The sequence below is a fragment of the Lacerta agilis genome, chromosome 5 (assembly GCF_009819535.1).
Source record: "Lacerta agilis isolate rLacAgi1 chromosome 5, rLacAgi1.pri, whole genome shotgun sequence".
Lineage (NCBI taxonomy): Eukaryota > Metazoa > Chordata > Lepidosauria > Squamata > Lacertidae > Lacerta > Lacerta agilis.
Genome location: NC_046316.1, coordinates 28,720,604 through 28,737,746, shown reverse-complemented (window position 1 = coordinate 28,737,746; position 17,143 = coordinate 28,720,604). Strand labels below are relative to the sequence as shown.

The 17,143-nt window shown below is 45.1% G+C and overlaps 1 protein-coding gene and 1 long non-coding RNA gene across 7 annotated transcripts in view; one reads left to right on the top strand and one right to left on the bottom strand.

The window, feature by feature from the left end:
• Positions 1 to 11,223, top strand: part of DNAJB12 (DnaJ heat shock protein family (Hsp40) member B12) — a 25,964-nt gene extending 14,741 nt beyond the window's left edge. The window contains exons 5-10 of one of the 2 annotated variants that reach the window (XM_033149113.1): positions 342 to 461; positions 1,254 to 1,333; positions 2,400 to 2,509; positions 5,847 to 6,019; positions 6,672 to 6,823; positions 8,986 to 11,223. In XM_033149113.1, the coding sequence (XP_033005004.1) occupies positions 342 to 461; positions 1,254 to 1,333; positions 2,400 to 2,509; positions 5,847 to 6,019; positions 6,672 to 6,793 (605 nt within the window). In that variant the 3' untranslated portion in view covers positions 6,794 to 6,823; positions 8,986 to 11,223. The remainder of the gene's footprint in view (positions 1 to 341; positions 462 to 1,253; positions 1,334 to 2,399; positions 2,510 to 5,846; positions 6,020 to 6,671; positions 6,824 to 8,985) is intronic. The other variant, XM_033149115.1, reaches the window with a different exon arrangement.
• Positions 10,420 to 17,143, bottom strand: LOC117046760. Of its 5 annotated transcripts, none has more exons than XR_004426623.1 (3): positions 17,089 to 17,143; positions 12,754 to 12,873; positions 10,420 to 10,533 (listed from the first exon to the last, which is right to left on the bottom strand). It is a non-coding gene; the product is annotated as an uncharacterized LOC117046760 (long non-coding RNA). The 5 variants fall into 5 exon arrangements; XR_004426619.1 differs by lacking the exon at positions 17,089 to 17,143 and adding an exon at positions 16,382 to 16,508; XR_004426622.1 differs by lacking the exon at positions 17,089 to 17,143 and adding an exon at positions 16,386 to 16,508.

The following is a 17,143-nucleotide window of genomic DNA, read 5'->3' as shown; positions in this document are numbered from 1 at the left end:
AGATGTGTGACAGATGCAAGGGAGCCTAGACAAGAAATCAGGAGGCAGATTTCTAGGAGCAAAGGTGTCATTGCCTGCACCAATCTTAAGAAAATCCCTGTCCTCTCCCTCCTCTTTCTAAGGAACAATTTCTTACTGGCGTGTTGGTGTCAATTTGGTGCCAGCTCCTGACCACGTCTAGGAGACGATACGGTGAACAGGTAGCCAGAGCAGGAAGGTGGGGGGAGAAGCAAGGGGGAACAGATGAGACGGAGGCCGAGTGACCTGTAGGGCTCTCAAGAACTGAGGAAGGGCTTTTGAGGAGAGGAGGGGGGTTGTACTTATCTGAGTCTCCCTGGCAGGCCCCACCCTTAATAGAGAGCCCAAAGGAAGACAACACAGGGAGTGCACCGTCTCTGCCTGCAGCAGGAAGCCTCCGAGAGTGGTGGAATCTACCTGGAGGGAACGTCGGGGAGAGCCACGTGAGATGATGAACCTCTTGGGAACCAGAGGCACACCCCCCCCCTGGCTCCGGGAGTGGGGTGGCTGAATAGCAACCGCCTGGGGATCCTTTGTCTTAAGAGCCACAAAGTGGGACATGCAGGAATGAGGGGAACAGGCCTGTAAAAGTTAACGCCAGGGGACTGTGAAGGTCAATTTCTATGACCACTGCCCATCTTTCCTGAGCGAGAGACTCACAACTCTGTGCCGGGTGACCTACCTGCCAGGTGGCATACGCCCTGCAATAAAAGTAGAGTTGCAAATAATACAAGGTTTTGTCATTCTTCTCTCAAGCTGAACTGCACCCATGTCAATAGCCTAGGCTACTTTTGCAGTTGCGACTTGAGCAGTTTTGCAGCTTACTTTTTGAGAAAGCCTTTAACGTTGCATTGTTCTTCCATGCATATTTCCTTTGACGCACCAAGGGGTTAGTTGTTAAAGGATTAGAACCCTGATCGTAAATACGACCTACCTATTAGTGCAGTGGAACACATCTTCCACACATGAGTGTAGCTCAGTATAAAGTCTTGGTTAAGCTGGTTTCTCTGTTGCAGCCTTTGGATCAACCCAGCCTGTCATCTCTCTCATTATGGAGTTTATCCTGGGCTCTCACTATCACCTTCTAACCTGTCGCTGCACTTGTTAGGGCCTGGTTAAATTCCATTCCAGCAGTGAAATATTCCAAATTTTGCTGTGACCTCGGCCATACGCTGCCTCAGTTTGCTGACACTGTATTATCAGTTGCTCTTAACAACTCCCACTTTCACCCACAGGTAACGTTCACGTATACAGCAACGGCAGGATGCGATATACCTACCACCAGAGGCAAGACAGGCGGGAGCATCAAGGCGACGTAAGTTGCGGCAAGAAGGAAGAGAAAGTAAAAATGCTTCAAAACATGCTGGCCCGTTCCAGTAAAACATTGCTCCTCTGTACTCCTCTGTCCCAGCTGGTTTGTTAACTGTTAATTAGCCGAAAGCTAAAGCAAACACATTGGGTTTTTGCTTTTATATTTGATTGCGATTTCCCCCCCCCCCCCAGGATGCAGCTTTCGCCCTTAGGACTGAGTTGCCAAATAGAAGACGAGTGACTACTTGTCTTCAATTGTGTTTAACTACCAGTACAATCAGTGTCCTCCAATGCACTGCACTCAGTGCCTTTTTAAAGTTTCATAATTCATACGCACAAAAGCCAAGTGCCAGGCTGTGAACTAGGATGTTCACTTCTTGCCTCTGAACTTGCTTGGGGCATTAGGCAAGAGAGACTGTTTTCTCAGTCCCTGCCCCCATCTGTGGTACAGGTATGATGATGATACTGGCCTACCTTACAGCCATGTTAAAAGACAGGTTTGGGGGCCCTGTGGGCCACCGAATGATGTTGGGCTCAGAACGCCCGCCAGCTCCAGCCAGCATGTCCAACCGTTGTGGATGGCTGTCCAGTGAGACTTATCAATGGCTACTAGTTATGATGGCTGTATATTTCCTGTAGTATGGGAAGCATCGTGCTCTGGAATAGCAGTAGCTGGGGAGCACAAGTGGGAAAGTGTGACTGCACTCACATGTTGCTTGTGGGTTTGCCAGTGGAATATGGTTGTCCACTGTGGAAACAGAATGCTGGACTGGAGAATTCCTGGGTTTAACCCATCAGGGTTTTCCTTATGTCCTTAAGATTGTAGCTCCAACAACATCTGGAGGGCCACATCTCCATTACAATTATTGCTGAGATAATGCCTTCGAAATAACTTTTGAGTACTCTTAATATGCTGTGAAAGCGCTCTGTGTTATTACCATTGCAATGGCTGGTCTTTCAACATCAAGTCCCTCCTTTCCTCCCTGGATCCGAGGCTTGGTCTGAGCAAGAATGGCGAGGCCCTTCTGTGAATGCAAATGCACTGACGACATTCCCTTCTTCCTCCCTAGGGTGGCCTTGGGCTGTTTGTCCAGCTGATGCCTATTCTCATCCTCATCATCGTTTCTGCTCTCAGCCAGATGATGGTCTCCAGTCCACCTTACAGTTTGAGCCACAGACCGTTAGTTCCCTTTACTCTTCTACACAGTTAGCTTGGGCAGTCGAGTGTATGGAAGGGGGGTTAAGAGCAAAGAAGTCTTTTGCCAATTGCTGTTTTTGTTTGATGCGTTCTTTCCCCTATGTTGCTTCTTTTCCTTTCCATCTCTTTCTCTCACGCTGATTAAACCCTTTAGATCTTCATGTGGTCAGAATACTCTGTGCACAGGACTTCAGGATGCATTGGGGCGGTGGGGGGCAGGACTCACTTGTGTGAAACTTCCCCTAGATCAGAATCCGTCTGCACATGTCTTCTGTAGAAACCCGACTATTGTCTGTTATCATGAAAATGGTTACTGTTTCACAAAGAAACATTTTGTGGTCATTGCCCAAATGAATGTGTTACTTAACAAATCCCTTGTGTTGCTTTCCATATTGGCAGATCTTCGGTTTGGAATTTTTCATGCATTCATTTTATAAATTTTCCAAGTGACATTGGCACAAGCTTCTAGGATCCAACGTGGTTTCCATGGGTCGGTGTAAAGTGGCATTCCAAGTTATGCAGGAGTTAAGAAAAAAACATTCTGAAAAAAAGGTTTTGCAGGATTGAAGAGAACCCTTCACCTCTTCCTGCAGGCTTTCCCCTGTGGTGTCAAGTTGAGGTTCTTGATTCCTGCAAGCTACTGATCAAATCGGGGGGGGGGGGGGGAGAGAAAACCTTTATCCTCTGTAATAATTGGCGTCTTCTCTGCCATGTGAAAGGTTTCAGTAGTTGTAACGTGCTTGAGACTATAAGCTCAGCTCAGCTCTCATTGTGCAGTGACCAAGTTGACCAGCTGATTAAGGCTGACGATGGTGCTATCTGGGAAAGAACTAGATATACTGCAAGGAGAACATTTCTGAATGTTTAGTCCATGGACTCTCCTCTCCCCCCCCCCCCCGTGCTTTCTGTGCAAGCCACAGGCTGGATCTGATCCTATGATGAATGTGTCTCCTCTTTCATCTGCTACTTCCACTTCTAGAAGGGAAAGGGCATCTGGACACCTGAGCCCATGAGAAAGAGAAGGTGTCCTTCTTTTGCTGATCTGTTTTGGTCTTTCCCTTCCATTCTGCCTTCCAGGAAGGGAGAGAGGGATGGCGAGGAGAACGAGATGCCATGGAGAAGAGTGCTCTGTTTGGGCTTGTCCATTGCAATGCGTGTTTCTGGCCTAAACTCCACTTGGAATGGCTCACTGGGAATGTTGTGCCCATGATAGGAAGCTGTGGCGCTTATCTGTGAGATGGGATGTTTGAGGATTAGGCTGAGTCTATTTCTTGGAAGATAGTCCCCTGGCAGAAGGGAGCCATCTGAATGATTTGGAATATGTACAGGAGCCCAAATATCTTAACACAGGGGAGGATGATTAGATTTTTAAAATTACCACCCCATTTTACAAACTGCAACATGGATGTATGCTACATAGATGTAACACTCATAATTTTTGAGCAGTGCATAATAAGGTTGCAAAAGAGATGCAATAGACATAATAGATTCATCCAGTTGTAGTTAGCTATAAAATCAGAAAAAACTTACTTAAAATACATGCTGTTGTGTTTTTTTTTAAAAAAAGAAAATGTCTTCACCCAGAATCAGAAGTTCAACAGGGAGGGAATTGGTCTGATCTGAGGAGGGAGTTCTATAGAATTGGGCCCACAGTACTGAGTGCATGGCTTCTGCTTGATACAAGCCATGGGGCAGGGGTAGATTTTGAATGAAAATCCACATCTGCACCATTTGCTTCCCATCATGCATTTGCTGCAGCATCATATTGAAAGCAGTTACAAAAGTGGCGTCAAACAGGAGGAAGCTAGCTTGTAACACAGGCTTTTCCTTGTGTATATTTATTAAACAAATGCTTTTGGGTGATGTCGTTCAACTGCTTCCACTCCATCAATGGTAAGGATTGGATTAATTCATTTTGGTGGTCCTTACATTAGCTTCATTGCTAAGGTTTGATACTTTGTTCCAGGTCCCTTTGTAGATTTTGTAGTCTGGAAAAGGCCGGGAAAAGGGTCTGAACTCTCAAGTCTGTGATTTCCCCTTTGTGTTTAGGGCCCTTGAGCTGCCTCCTTTCTCAGACTCCTTTTATCAAACTGCATATCCTTCCCCCATAGAGATTTGGATGGAAAGCCAAATGCATCAATTCCACTGTTGGCTCATCACAAGCAAATTAGCTGCCTCATCCAAGTGGCAAACATCTTGGAAGTGATCCCATCCCCTGTCTGAGCAACTGAATATAATATAAACGCATTCTGCTAGCATTCCGTCATTGCAGCCGCAGCAATTATGACTGACAAATGTGCAGTGTCAGCCAGCAGGGGGCGATGCTGACTCGCCAGCTACTGCTTTGCACTAGACCCTGCTGCTGTTGGGGAAATCTGGTAAGCTGAGCTCACCATCTGTTTTGGCTGGTAAAAGGAAGTGCATTGCTGCTGAAAAGTTCAGAAGCCATTGAAATGCTTCCAAGTGATCCGTTTAATTCTCTTTGTAAAACATCACCTGTGTAAATAAACCCTTGAGAAGAACCTCTAGCATGTTTTTTAAAAGTCCCCCCTTAGTATTTGCTACTACCCTATGCTCTGGGTACAGGTACTCTTGCTTTTTGCCTTTCCCTTGGCCTGCTGCTGGATTCTGATGCAAGGCCAAGTGACCTCATGCTCTTCATCCTAGTGTGTGTGTGCTGCGGGTCAGTCAGAGAGATGGAGTCACTCCACAGATTATCAAAATTCCTCTTCCAGGAGTACAAGCTCCTGTAAATTTTGCCATGGGCAGATCTCTTGCATTAGAGATAAAAGGCAGCCTTTTAAAAAAAATTGAATGTATTTTGATTTTGTTTAAAAGTGTGAAATTATATTGTTCCCTAGAAGAAAAATGGCAACAGCTTATTAGAGACAATGTTAGGGAATATTTTCAGGCAAGCATATCACTCTTGCCAGCAGCCTGTTTTAGTCTGGCCTCCTGTTGCTTTAGGGGAAGAGCAGATCTTTTCTCTTTCCAGGTGAATAATGGGACTTGAAAGTCTAGCAAACACTTACCCTTTCAGTTTCATATAACCTACAATAGGCCAGTGCAGTTAGTGTCCCATTGAGCAAGGTACTGCAGCCTGCAAGGTACTTCACAACCACTTTGGTTTTGCTAGACAGGGGGGAACAGAGGTGGTTGTTTTTTCCGCTTTATAGGCCACCATACATGGCCAAGGGTCCTGCATTTGGTTTGGGTGGGCCTCACGTTTTAGCAAGACTGCTCTATGGCTTATTATATCCTTATTCAAACTAATTTGTGGTATTGGATTAGATCTTTATTTTTCTTTCCCCTTTCCCAGGTCGGTTGGCCATATATTCAAGAGAACGACCGAACACTTGAAAGTATCTTACTATGTAGCTGACAACTTTGCAGAAGAATACACTGGGACAAATCTGAAAAACGTGGAGAGGAGTGTGGAAGACGACTATATTGCAAATCTCCGAAATAACTGTTGGAAGGAAAAACAACAGAGTGAGTGTCCCAACCTTTGTGGTGCTAGATTTGGTTTTCAGGCTGGCTATTGGGCCATCCCTTAGAGAAAGCTGTCTCTCCAAGTTGACTTTTCCATCCCGAGAGCTTGACAAAGGTGTTGGTAGATTATGATCTTAAGAAAAGACAACCCTGACCTATTTACAAGTCTGGTTCACGGAAGGACCTCGGTCCAGTGTATTCAGATGCTACAGCTAAATCTTGTTTTAGACAGAGCTGGTCATCATCACCTGTGGTCAGCACAATAACTTTGCTGATATAATCCTCCCAAAGGTAGAGACAAAGACATGTTCTGATGTGCTTTCAGTAGCAACCAAGCTGCCTGCCCTGTTCCAACCCTACTTTAGAAATTGTCCCTAAAATAAGCTGTAATTGCAATGTCTGGGGCAGGTGCATAGCAATAGATAAATGTTTTTCTTGACTCCCTTACAGCTCCCTGCTTAAAGGGACTTGTGACAAAATGGGATAGGTGAAGGGAAATGTCTTCTTTCCAGAAGCAACTAGGAACCAAACCATCTCTCCAGTGAACTGCATGGGGAGTATCTGGGAACAAGTATTATACAGGCCCAAGGGAATAATTATGCTTGCCAGCCTTCATGACAATTGCTTCAATGATAATGGCTTTCTTTTGCAGAGGAAGGCTTGCTGTACCGGGCACGTTACTTTGGAGATTCAGATCTGTATCAGAGAGCACAGAAGATGGGGACGCCAAGCTGCAGCAGGCTGTCTGAAGTTCAGGCTTCTATGCATGGATAACTATTGCGGAAACAGTCCATAGAGAGCTAAGTAAGTGATTAATGCCTCTCTCCCCAACCCCTCATGATTCTCAAGCATGGCACCATAGTCCTTATTTGCTGGCTTAGTCTAACTTATAGGTGTAGGTCTCCTTTTCCATGCACAGACACCCCTTAATCAAGAAGTCACACATAATGCCAGGACATTAGGCTTGGTTTGTACTTTGGCCTTTTGGGGTCCTTTCAGCTTCTCCTACATAGCATTTGGGATCAAAACAAAATGACCTCGCAGTTGATTGGCTTGTCACATGTTTATTTGAAAGCATCCTCCTACTTTCTCATCTAGCTGAGAATTTCAGAACTTATCTGAAAAGAAAGTGGTTCCAGCTGCTACCATAGAAGCGCCATAAGCGGAATGAGCAGCTAAGTAATTTCTCATTCTGTTGAAGGTGCTTCTCTGACATCTGAAGCTGCTCCGAGTAACTGGGCCACTTTGCCCACCTGTGTTAAGCCCATTTGTACAGTCATGCCTCGGGTTACGAACGCTGCGGGTTGCGCGTTTTTGGGTTGCGGACTGTGCCGAACCCAGAAGTACCGGAATGGGTTACTTCCGGGTTTCGGCACATGCGCAGAAGCGCAAAACGACGTCACGCACATATGCAGAAGTGCCAAATCGCATTGTGCGCAGACGTGGCGCTGTGGGTTGCGAACGTGCCTCCCACACGGATCACGTTCGCAACCTGAGGTATGACTGCTGCCTCTTGAATGGAAAAAACGGTTCTATGGTACCGGCACAGAACTCAAAAGAACTAGGAAATGGGGGGGGGGGGCCGGAGGAAATCTCTTTAAAGAGGAATTGCAGATTTCATTGTGTTGTTGCAAACAACCCAAAAAAGCAGGTTTTGCAGCAGCATGGTGACATCTCCGGAACCGTTTGAGGAGCTGCTTGGTGTGCAAATGAGGTTGCAGAGAACTGCAAGGATTTTATCGCTTTGTGGTGAGATTTCCCTGTAAATAATGGAATAGAGAGAAGTAGAGGAAATTAAAACAATACAAAACCAGCGCAAAGTTAAAAAAAAGATCTGTATGAAAATATGCCAGTGAGGAGTGTATCTTCTCCTTCCCCATTAAGGCCTAGTGCTTAGGGTCAAACTGCATAATACTCAGAAGTGCTGTGGTGGAAATTTTCAGTTTCAAAAACCTTGCCAAATTTAAAAGCAGCTGTGCCAGTAGGGGGACTGAGTGGATCAGGGCTATGATGCTGTGGGAAACTTTTCTCCCCAGGCCATTTGTGCGACCAAAATTGCTCAGCCCTGGAATCTGCTATTCGGCCAATTAGGAGAAAGGGCAGGCACCTGCCATTTTTCTCCAGCCAAGCTAATAGTAGCTTTTGGGGTGGGGGGTTGACCTGGGAAAGGGTTAACACCCCACCCCTTCCTCAGACAACACAACACCCAATCCCATTCAGATGCCCTGCAGCTGCATTTTAATTGAAGCAATGGCAAGGAGGTCAGGAGGACAATCTGTAATTTGACCCCGCAGGGTGATAAACCTGTTTCTGGGCTGTACCACTTCAGATTGCAGATGGGGGTTCCCAAGACTGAATGCATCTCCATACAGAAAGCAAATCCCTCTATGTAGAAAACTAGCATTTATGGGAGTAGGCTAGGTTACAACTCCAGTCTGAAGTAGTTCAGCCCAGCCACAAATGAATTACCTCAGTTTTGGTCAGGGTTTCGGAAGTGAGACAGCTCTGTTTAACAGAAAGTAGTGAAGGCACACTGGTTTTCCTGGGGTAATTAAAATGCGCAATCACTTTTCTCAAACCTGTCCACCCCCACCAAACCCTCTTCTTTATTTTGAGGCATGCATGCAGACATCGGCTTGGGTGAACCCACACAAATTTGAAGGAAGCCTAAGACTGCATCGCTACACCTGTTGTTTAGGAAGCTGTGGACATGTTTTGGATTTTATTTCTTCTGGTGCTTCATGCTGTTTTAATATCTTCTCTACTTAGAAAGTGGCAAGGCCTCATTGTTTACTGTTACGGGAATTTCCCCATGTACCAAGTTGTCAAATGGCAAGATTATATACATTTAAATGTGCAGATTAGCATTTCCAGTTAGTCCAGTTTATAGGAATGGGAGAAACTGTGGAACATGCTCTCTGGGGTTGTCATTATCCTTCTAATACTGTTACTGCTTTTATTCTCAGACTCTTCAGATGCCTGAAGACTTTGGGGGAAGTGCACTGAGCCAAGGAGACTTTCTATTTAAAGAATCAGACCTTAAATTAAAATGGAATTGGAGAATTAGCAACGCACAACCGCCCTCCTCTCTCTCTCTCTCTCTCTCTCTGTCCAGCGTTAAGACTCGGACATCTCTTATAATGGGGGAGGGGGGGAGACCATGTCTTTTTTCTCCTTCCTTCGCTATCAACTGTCATATGTCTCTGAGAGCAAGCATTGAGTTGTTTTTCTTTTAAAGCCTGGAGAAAATCAGAGAGCTTTTGAAATTGCACTGGTCACTTCGAAGAGAGTGGGAGAAATTGGAAGATCCGTAGGAGTAAAAAAGAAAAGAAAAAAAATCAGTTTTAAAAAGCAAGATAAATTATTTAGAATTAACTTATAGCTGTAAATATGTTGTACTTCTAAACTATGCAGGGATAGAATTAAATTATTTCATTATTTTGCCGAACTTCATAACCCAAGATGTGTGAATTTCAGCCTTTTCCCCCTCTCTCCCTCTCTCTCTGTTTGACCCCGTGAAAACTTTCCTACATAAAGCAACCTTGTCTGATGACACACAAGTTTTGTATTTTTTAATAGCTTGGTTTTACTGGAGAAATCGTCCCCCCATTTTTTGTATAAGAGAATCACTAAAATTGCTAGGGAAGTTTTTTCTACACTCAATTTTCGGCCCAGTTTTGGATTTGTGGTCTAAATCCATGACCTTTCAACAGAGGGCTTGATGCTCAGAGCGAGGAGAGAGATTTGTCTCTTTACTTGTGCTTTTCGTGTGGAACTTCTTATTTTTATGTTTTGCAGTCCCTGTGTTCTCTGCCTTTTAATCAGTGTTCATTCTGGTACATGGATGTTCTTCGTGGAAACCTCCTCCTGGCCATTCCCCCTCCCCCCCATGCTGATTTCCATCTTGCAGTGCTATAAAGTTGTAAGCAAAGCTGCCTCCTTTTCTTGGCAAACAGCTAGTGCTGATTTCATTCCAGGAACCTGGTGTCCGTCAGCAAAATGGGTCGCCCCCAATACACATCCTCCATTCATACTGGTGGGGCTTTGGTAGCCCAAGGGAGGGAAGTCCAAGGCATAGCAGCTTAGTTTGCTGGCTTTTGCCCTTTATCGGTTTCTGGAAGAGAACAGGGTCTTTTTTGTCAGAAGAGGTTTGGCTACAGTCTCTCTTTGCTTGAGCAAGTTAAAAGAAGTTGACTGGTACTACTCCTTTTACTTGACCGGACAGTATAGTCTATTTTCCACTGGATTTTTTAAAAAAACAGTAACCCATTTCCCTTAGCGATGCCCATCCTGTTTTTTGTTTTGTTTTGTGTTTTTAGAAGCAGATACTGTGCTTTTAACATTACTACATACAGCTGAGTAAAGGTTAATGCTCACAGTTCTGACGACTCTAGTTGTGTGCTCCTCCTGTCTCTGTGCTGGATCCTCCATTGTCATCTAAGGAGGAAGGTTATCCTGCATTCATTCCTCTTGCGTGGAACTAAATAGGTGCTCTTGACCAAGGCTAATGTGTCCTGTTAAGAGAAGACTTAGTTATGCCAAGTTACCACTGACCACACCAGCTGGATTCCTCTCTGTTTTGCTCTTCCTCTCATCCAGAGGCATTTTCTATACAGAGCATTCAGAATTCCTTCTGGAAATTCGCTTGTTCAAAACAGAATACCAGGTACCAAATGCTAGGTTAGGTGTTAACTGATAAAATATCCTTTTAACTTATCCTGTTCTTTTGGAGCCGACAAACTGGATATTCATTTAAGATAAGCCACAGAGTTTGCCTTTTAATGAGTCTTGATACCTGCCATACTTTAGCCCACACTGAAGGACGGATTCACTCAGTGTGTACTTAAAGCTACAAGAAGACCGCCCTGCCCCATGTTGTTTTGTGACGGAAGACCTGGGCCACATCATTGTCTAAAACCTCAGTCCTGTTAACTAACCTGCAGTGATCCCTTGAGCTCCAACTGTGTTTGGAGGGTCACCCCATTCAGCATGAAGTTGCCGACGTCTTGGAAAACGGCATTGGCAACCCCGGTGCCTACCTGTCCACAAACCTTTTGATTTCTTAAGTAGATAGATAGCCATGGATGTTATGAGCGATGTGCAATAAAAAAGCATAGATCCTGAGAGATACTTGCAAAGGCTGTGTTTGTTAATTTAGAATTATACAATTGTACATCTATAAATAAAAGATTTATAACATGGAACCTGTCTGCCAGCATTTATGTCGTGCAAGGGTCAAAGCAAAGAGGATTCGTCAACTCAAAAAGGGGGATGCAGCGCTACCACCGCCACAATGCGCACTCCTGGGCCAAGTGCCCTTGCAATGAACTATGCTGAGCTGATACTTGTTTTTAGTGCTGAACACATACTTCTGCCCTTCAAGACTGGCAAAACCCAGTTGTTAGCAGCAGAAGGGATTAAGTGTCCTGCTGGTACAAACAACATAAGCCAGAGAGTTTTCTAGTTCTGTATGTGAAAAGCTGCTGCAGGCTGAGCATTTTTGTCAGGCTATCTAATGAAGAACACATTTTCGGCCACAGCAACTTTCAGCCTGTGCTGTTGCCGGATATTCTGTCCTACTCTAGTAAGACCAAGAATCAAAAATCAGGCCTAAGCACTGGCTAGTTGACATTTTTGGCTAAAGATTGCAGGAAGACACAACCACAAAGTGGAGCCTTGTTTGCTTTCGTATAAGTGAATGCCTAGTGTTTCAGCTGCCTTTAATAGTGTATTTTTACATTGTTGTAACTGACCCCGGGTGAAAGGTGGGTAAGAAATATAATGAAGAGCAATAATTTGCTATTCTGGGGGGGATAACTGCATTTGATGACAGTGTTGTAAAGGGTCTGGAACATGCCCACTTTACCCGAAGCTGGGTGGATTGGCTTTGACCAACACAGGCCCTGCTGTGGCAGAGGTCCAGCATGTACTTAACACACAGAGCACATTGTATGGGATCTCCTGGGTGTATGAATATCCATAAAGAAGGCTCTCAACCCTTTAGGGACTCAACCACTGCAGGGAGAAGAGAAGGGTGGTGATGTTTGGGGACTCCCTACTAAGATACGGAGGTGGCTGTGGGGCCACACAGTCTGTTAACTTCTGACGCATGCTGCTGCATATTCATCCAAGGTGCAGCTCATGCTAAACCTTTTGAGAGTACAGCTTTGGCCCAAAGATAGCGATCATATTCAAAGGGAATATCCACACAGTGATAAGTAGCACCTGTGGGAAAGGAAGTCGTCTGGGGTGGAATCTGAAAATTATTTGGAAAAATATGCTTGAAGGAGGATACCCTAAGTTTGGCAGGCCTTTCCTCACAAAAACACAAGCCCATGCAAATTTACTTGTGTCAGCAGTGCCTGATTTAGGGAAGTGTGGGTCATTGCCCCCCCCCCAGGGTGCAGAGCCCAGGGAGTATTAGTAATAACAACAAAACCTATATTATGTGGGTACCTGCAGAGAAGATCCATAAAAAAGCAACTGTACCAAAAGGAATTATTGTGAAAATAAGAAATGGGGGGTGGGTGGGATTTTGGCCCTTGCGCAGGGTGCCATATTGCCAAAATCTGCCCTTTGTGTGAGCATCTCCTCCTGAAACTGCCTCTCCTGGGTGATTTACAGATTTCCCTTGGTCTGCAACTTCCATCTATAATATGTAGCTGATAGACAGCTGAAAGTAAAATATATTGGCCTTTACCTGGCGCTGAGAACGTCATGTGCTGTTTACTCACCTCCTTCAAGCCATTAATAAAGATGTTTAAGTACAAGCGATGGGATGCTGAGAAAGAGTGAGAGTGTCTATTCCCCAGCTGCCTGGAGCTGAAGCTGCAGGCTGTTGCACCAAGCTGTTACTGAAAAACAGGAGAAGCAGATGGAATGTAAACAGAGTGGGTGTCCTTGGCAGCAATCCATTCAATTAAGGGATGGAAAATTAGAATCGAAAACAGCAATTCTACCTACAGTTGTTACAAGGGTGGCTGGTATTAAGTTCTCCCTTCTCCCCAAAAAGGAAAGTGGTTCAGATTATCCATTTGTTTTCTTTTTTGCACCAGTTACACTGACAAGTAATTATGCTTTCAAGCTGATCTAGAGTTGCCACTTTCTTTGCTGGCAGGGTTGCTGTGCCTTTAACTGGCATGTGCCAGGCAGAAATTCATCAGGTGATGCTCCACATTAAGGTGTGCAGTGAGTAGGTGGCAAGCTCCCTTGTTTAATTTTCTGCCTACGATGCTCCCTCAGCCGTATACTGTGCACAATATTAATGATTTGTAGAAGAGACTTTACGACCTTAAAATAGAGTCAATGCAATATTTTTGCAACCCAAAGAAATCATGCACAGACGCGTGACGACAACAACAGCACAGGAGCCTTGCTAGAAAAGAAAGAGAGGAAACTGGAACAAGACAGCCGCACACTGTTTTATACAGAGCATTTTAAAAAGTAAAAACTAGCCAGCGTGTTACCGTCTTTGCATAACCTGCCTCGCAGGGTTCTTGTGAGGATAAAATGGGGAGACGGACAACTCTGTATGTCACCTTGAGCTTCTTCAATGAAGGGTGGGATATGAAAGCAATATAAAATTTAATAATAAATAATGTCTGATTAAGGTCTTGGGAACCCATTTTAATGGAAGATGAGTACAAATAAAATGGTTTGCCCCATTTTTAACCAACACTGGCTCACAGCCTTCTTTTGAAAAATCCTCACCACCTTCCAACGGCGAGTTCAGTCAAAAAACAACAAGCAAGGGCCAAGTCAATAGATACTTTAACAGCCTCTGCTGCCCTTTCACCCTCCTGCTTTTTTATGGATGGTTCTGGGGCAGGGCAAGTCCTCTTGTTGCCATCCCCAAAAGAAAACTTTCTGAGGGCCTGGCACCACAATTTTAATTTGTGACAAGGAGTGCCATTTCGATTTTTACTTGACGTCTTGGGCCAACCCCAAATCTCTCTCTCCCCCATGTGGTGTTATTACGGCCAGTCGCTCATCGCCAGGCCCTTTACTGAATGTGTGACACAGTGTGACAGCTGACACTCATCAGGAAATCGCCTTAGGACCCCGTCCCTGGCTTTGCCTGGGCCTGGATGGGTGGAAGAGAAGCAGACTTCTAGCCTGCCTTTGTTAAGAGAGGAAATATAGTTGCCTTGAAATAAGATGCAACTTCCTTGTTGGCTGAAACTCAGCGGGAGATGTATTAAGATAGGAGCAGAGAGGAAGAAACCAGGCGAGGCCTGGGGTAGAGAGCTCCATGAAATAATCTAAACCTGACCTGGTGTGGAGAAAGGCCACGGTGCAGGCATAATCTGTCTATGATTAAAATCCGACACAGAATATAATTGGCTAGTGGTGATAAGGGCAGTGGGGACCCACAACAAATTGTTGCAGCGTATCTCCAGCCCCAAACAGGAGTGCTGCTATTCAGCCTGGAACAAGAGTCATGTCTGGGGTGCTCATACTGGTCACCTTTTTTTTTTTACCCTCCCCAAATGTTTAGCACAGTATTATATGGTGCTAAACGGCCTAGGATTGCCCAAACGTTTTATCGCATTATAGCAGGGATGGAAGTATAGGAGGAGAGCTGGGCATGAGACCTAACCAGTGAAAACAGCAAAGAGTCATAGAATTTTAGAGTTGGAAGGGGTTCCATGGGTCATCTAGTCCAACCCCTTGCAATGCAGGAACCAATCCAGCTTGGTGTGACTGGGTAGCAATGTTGTCATTTCTGCCCATGCACACTCAGTTAAAGGAGAGTGTCTGTCTTAGCATTCAGCATAAACTCAGAAGTTCCCTCTCTAGACCCCGAGATGTTTGGGCTACTTACATGCCATCCATTTAAAGCACATCCCGACACACCAAAGAATGCTGGGAACTGTAGTTTGCTGGGCGTACTGGGAATTGTAGCTTGAGAATGAGAAAAGCACCCTGTACCTCCTGCCCCGCAACAGCTCATATTTTTCCACAGCAAAAGCTATGGTTTATTATGACAACTGAACTGCAAACCATAGTTTGCGTTCAGACCAGAGAATGAGACCAGGGTCAAGAGGACCACGTCTGCCTGTTAGGGTGTTCCTGTTGGCTAAAAAATGGTTTGGCCAGCTTGACCACTTTGAAGTGGAACAGTGACTTTAAAAAACACTCTCCAAGCTCTCCAAACTTCCTTAAGCAACATTGCTGCCCAGAAAAAAAAGAAATCCACCTATAGCCACTGTATTGATTCCTGTGTGTGCAAACACCCACAAAGCAGAGAGAGAGGAGGAAACGTCATCCAGACTGGGGTAAATTGATAGCCCGTGTTCTCCTGGTGCCAAGTTCCCTTCTGTTGATATGAACCACATGCACGCCTTGCAGAGTTAACTCTGCCCTTCCCGCACGGAGCCAAGCCAGGCCACCTTCTTGGAGAGCTGGAGGCAGCTCGGAGAGCAGCTGCGAGGAGCCCCCTCTCCCTCCAGGGCCTTCAGCAAGCAGGAATTTGTTTGGCAGCCCTTTGCTTTTCTCACTGGAGAGGAGCTGAATCTGCTGACTGTGTGCAGTTTTCCTCTCCCCAACCCCTCCACCCTGTTGCTGCAGCTGCAGTTTAGCTTGTGTTGCTGGGTATTCCTAAGCCATTTCCTACAACCCCTTCCACCCCACCTCCTTCCATTTCTTATCTTCGCCATGTGGGACATGAGCTACGTGCCCTCTCTGAAATCCTGCAGGGGTCTCTCCTCCCCCCCCCTTCCACAGCTGTTCTTCCCACCATAAACTCCATGCCTCTAAGATCCCAGGGAGAAACCATAACAGCTCCAGCTCCTGTTGCAGATGCCTGCCCAGGGACCTCTGCTCATCAAAACCCTGATGCAACAGTTTTGCATTTTATTTTAGCATGTGGGAAATCCACTGTGCCTTGACCTGAACCATCTGGGCTTTTTGTGTCCTTTTCCTTTTCCTGGTGTGTCCCTGTGTGTGTGTGTGTGTGTGTGTGTTTGCCAAACAAAATGTGGTGATTTGATTACGCTCCACCTTAAGTGATATAGAGTATTAAGAGGCTTATGTTGTTTTAAAACCCTTTAAGATAAATGAAACTGCTAGATATAACGTTACAGAGCAGTAGTAATTCTTATTATAGTTGTATTTATTTATTTCTATCCTGTCCTCCTCCCCCCCCCCCCCCCGCCTCCCAAACTGGTAATGCCAATTTTTGAATTCTGCTTTGCAGCTGATGATTTTAAGGTGCGACAATACAAAGAAAACCCAGGAGATGCAAGAGAGTTGCAAAACGAGTTTCCGTGGGTGCTTTCATTTAAAATAACGACAGGATAATGTCAGAATCAGTGAAGTGGTGGGGTTGTCATCAAACAGGGGTGTTTGTCACCCACTTACCCACCCACCCAGGCCAGGGCTTGTGTGTGACAGGCAGAAACTCAACTGGTGCTTCTTCTTCAAGGACTCGGATGCTGCAATGTCAGAGAACCTGCAATGCATGCATTTCTTCCTGTTGTGCAGCTGTCAAAAGTCACAGGGAAGCTGCAATCAAAGTGTTGCTTGTTTTTCTGGAAGCACACTCCATCTGTCCCCTACTGTTTCCCCAAATATATATATATTTTTCCGACCACACAGCCAAACCACATTCCCTTTCTTGCCATCTGGCCTACATAGACGGGACTATGCTCATGTCACCCCACCCAGTAAAATTATTTTGCTCTAGTGAGAATCCCAAAATTTCTTCTTCCTTTTTTCCTTATTTCATATTAACCCTAGTTAGAATTTTCAGGTGCCCAAATCAACAAAAGTCTAAAGGAAGTCTGAAAATAATAAGCTACACCTTGGAGGAATTGTACTGACCCGACATAGATTAAAATGGGGAAAGCAGGAAAATATAGTAAGGAACATGGGGCAGTGATGTTGTAAAATAAAATACAATCCACTGAGAGACAGAGATAAGGTTGTGGTCACAACCTGTGATCCACCAAGCTATATACAGTCCGCTAACCACGTCTGCTAAGGTACTTGGCACCCTCAGGCAGGTTTACTGATTAAGGTAGCAAGATTTATTTGTTGCAGCATGAATATCTCCTTTTATCACTCACGTAAACAAGCAATCCTCTAGTCGCTGTCCTCCACCAGCTCAGAACTGGAATTATG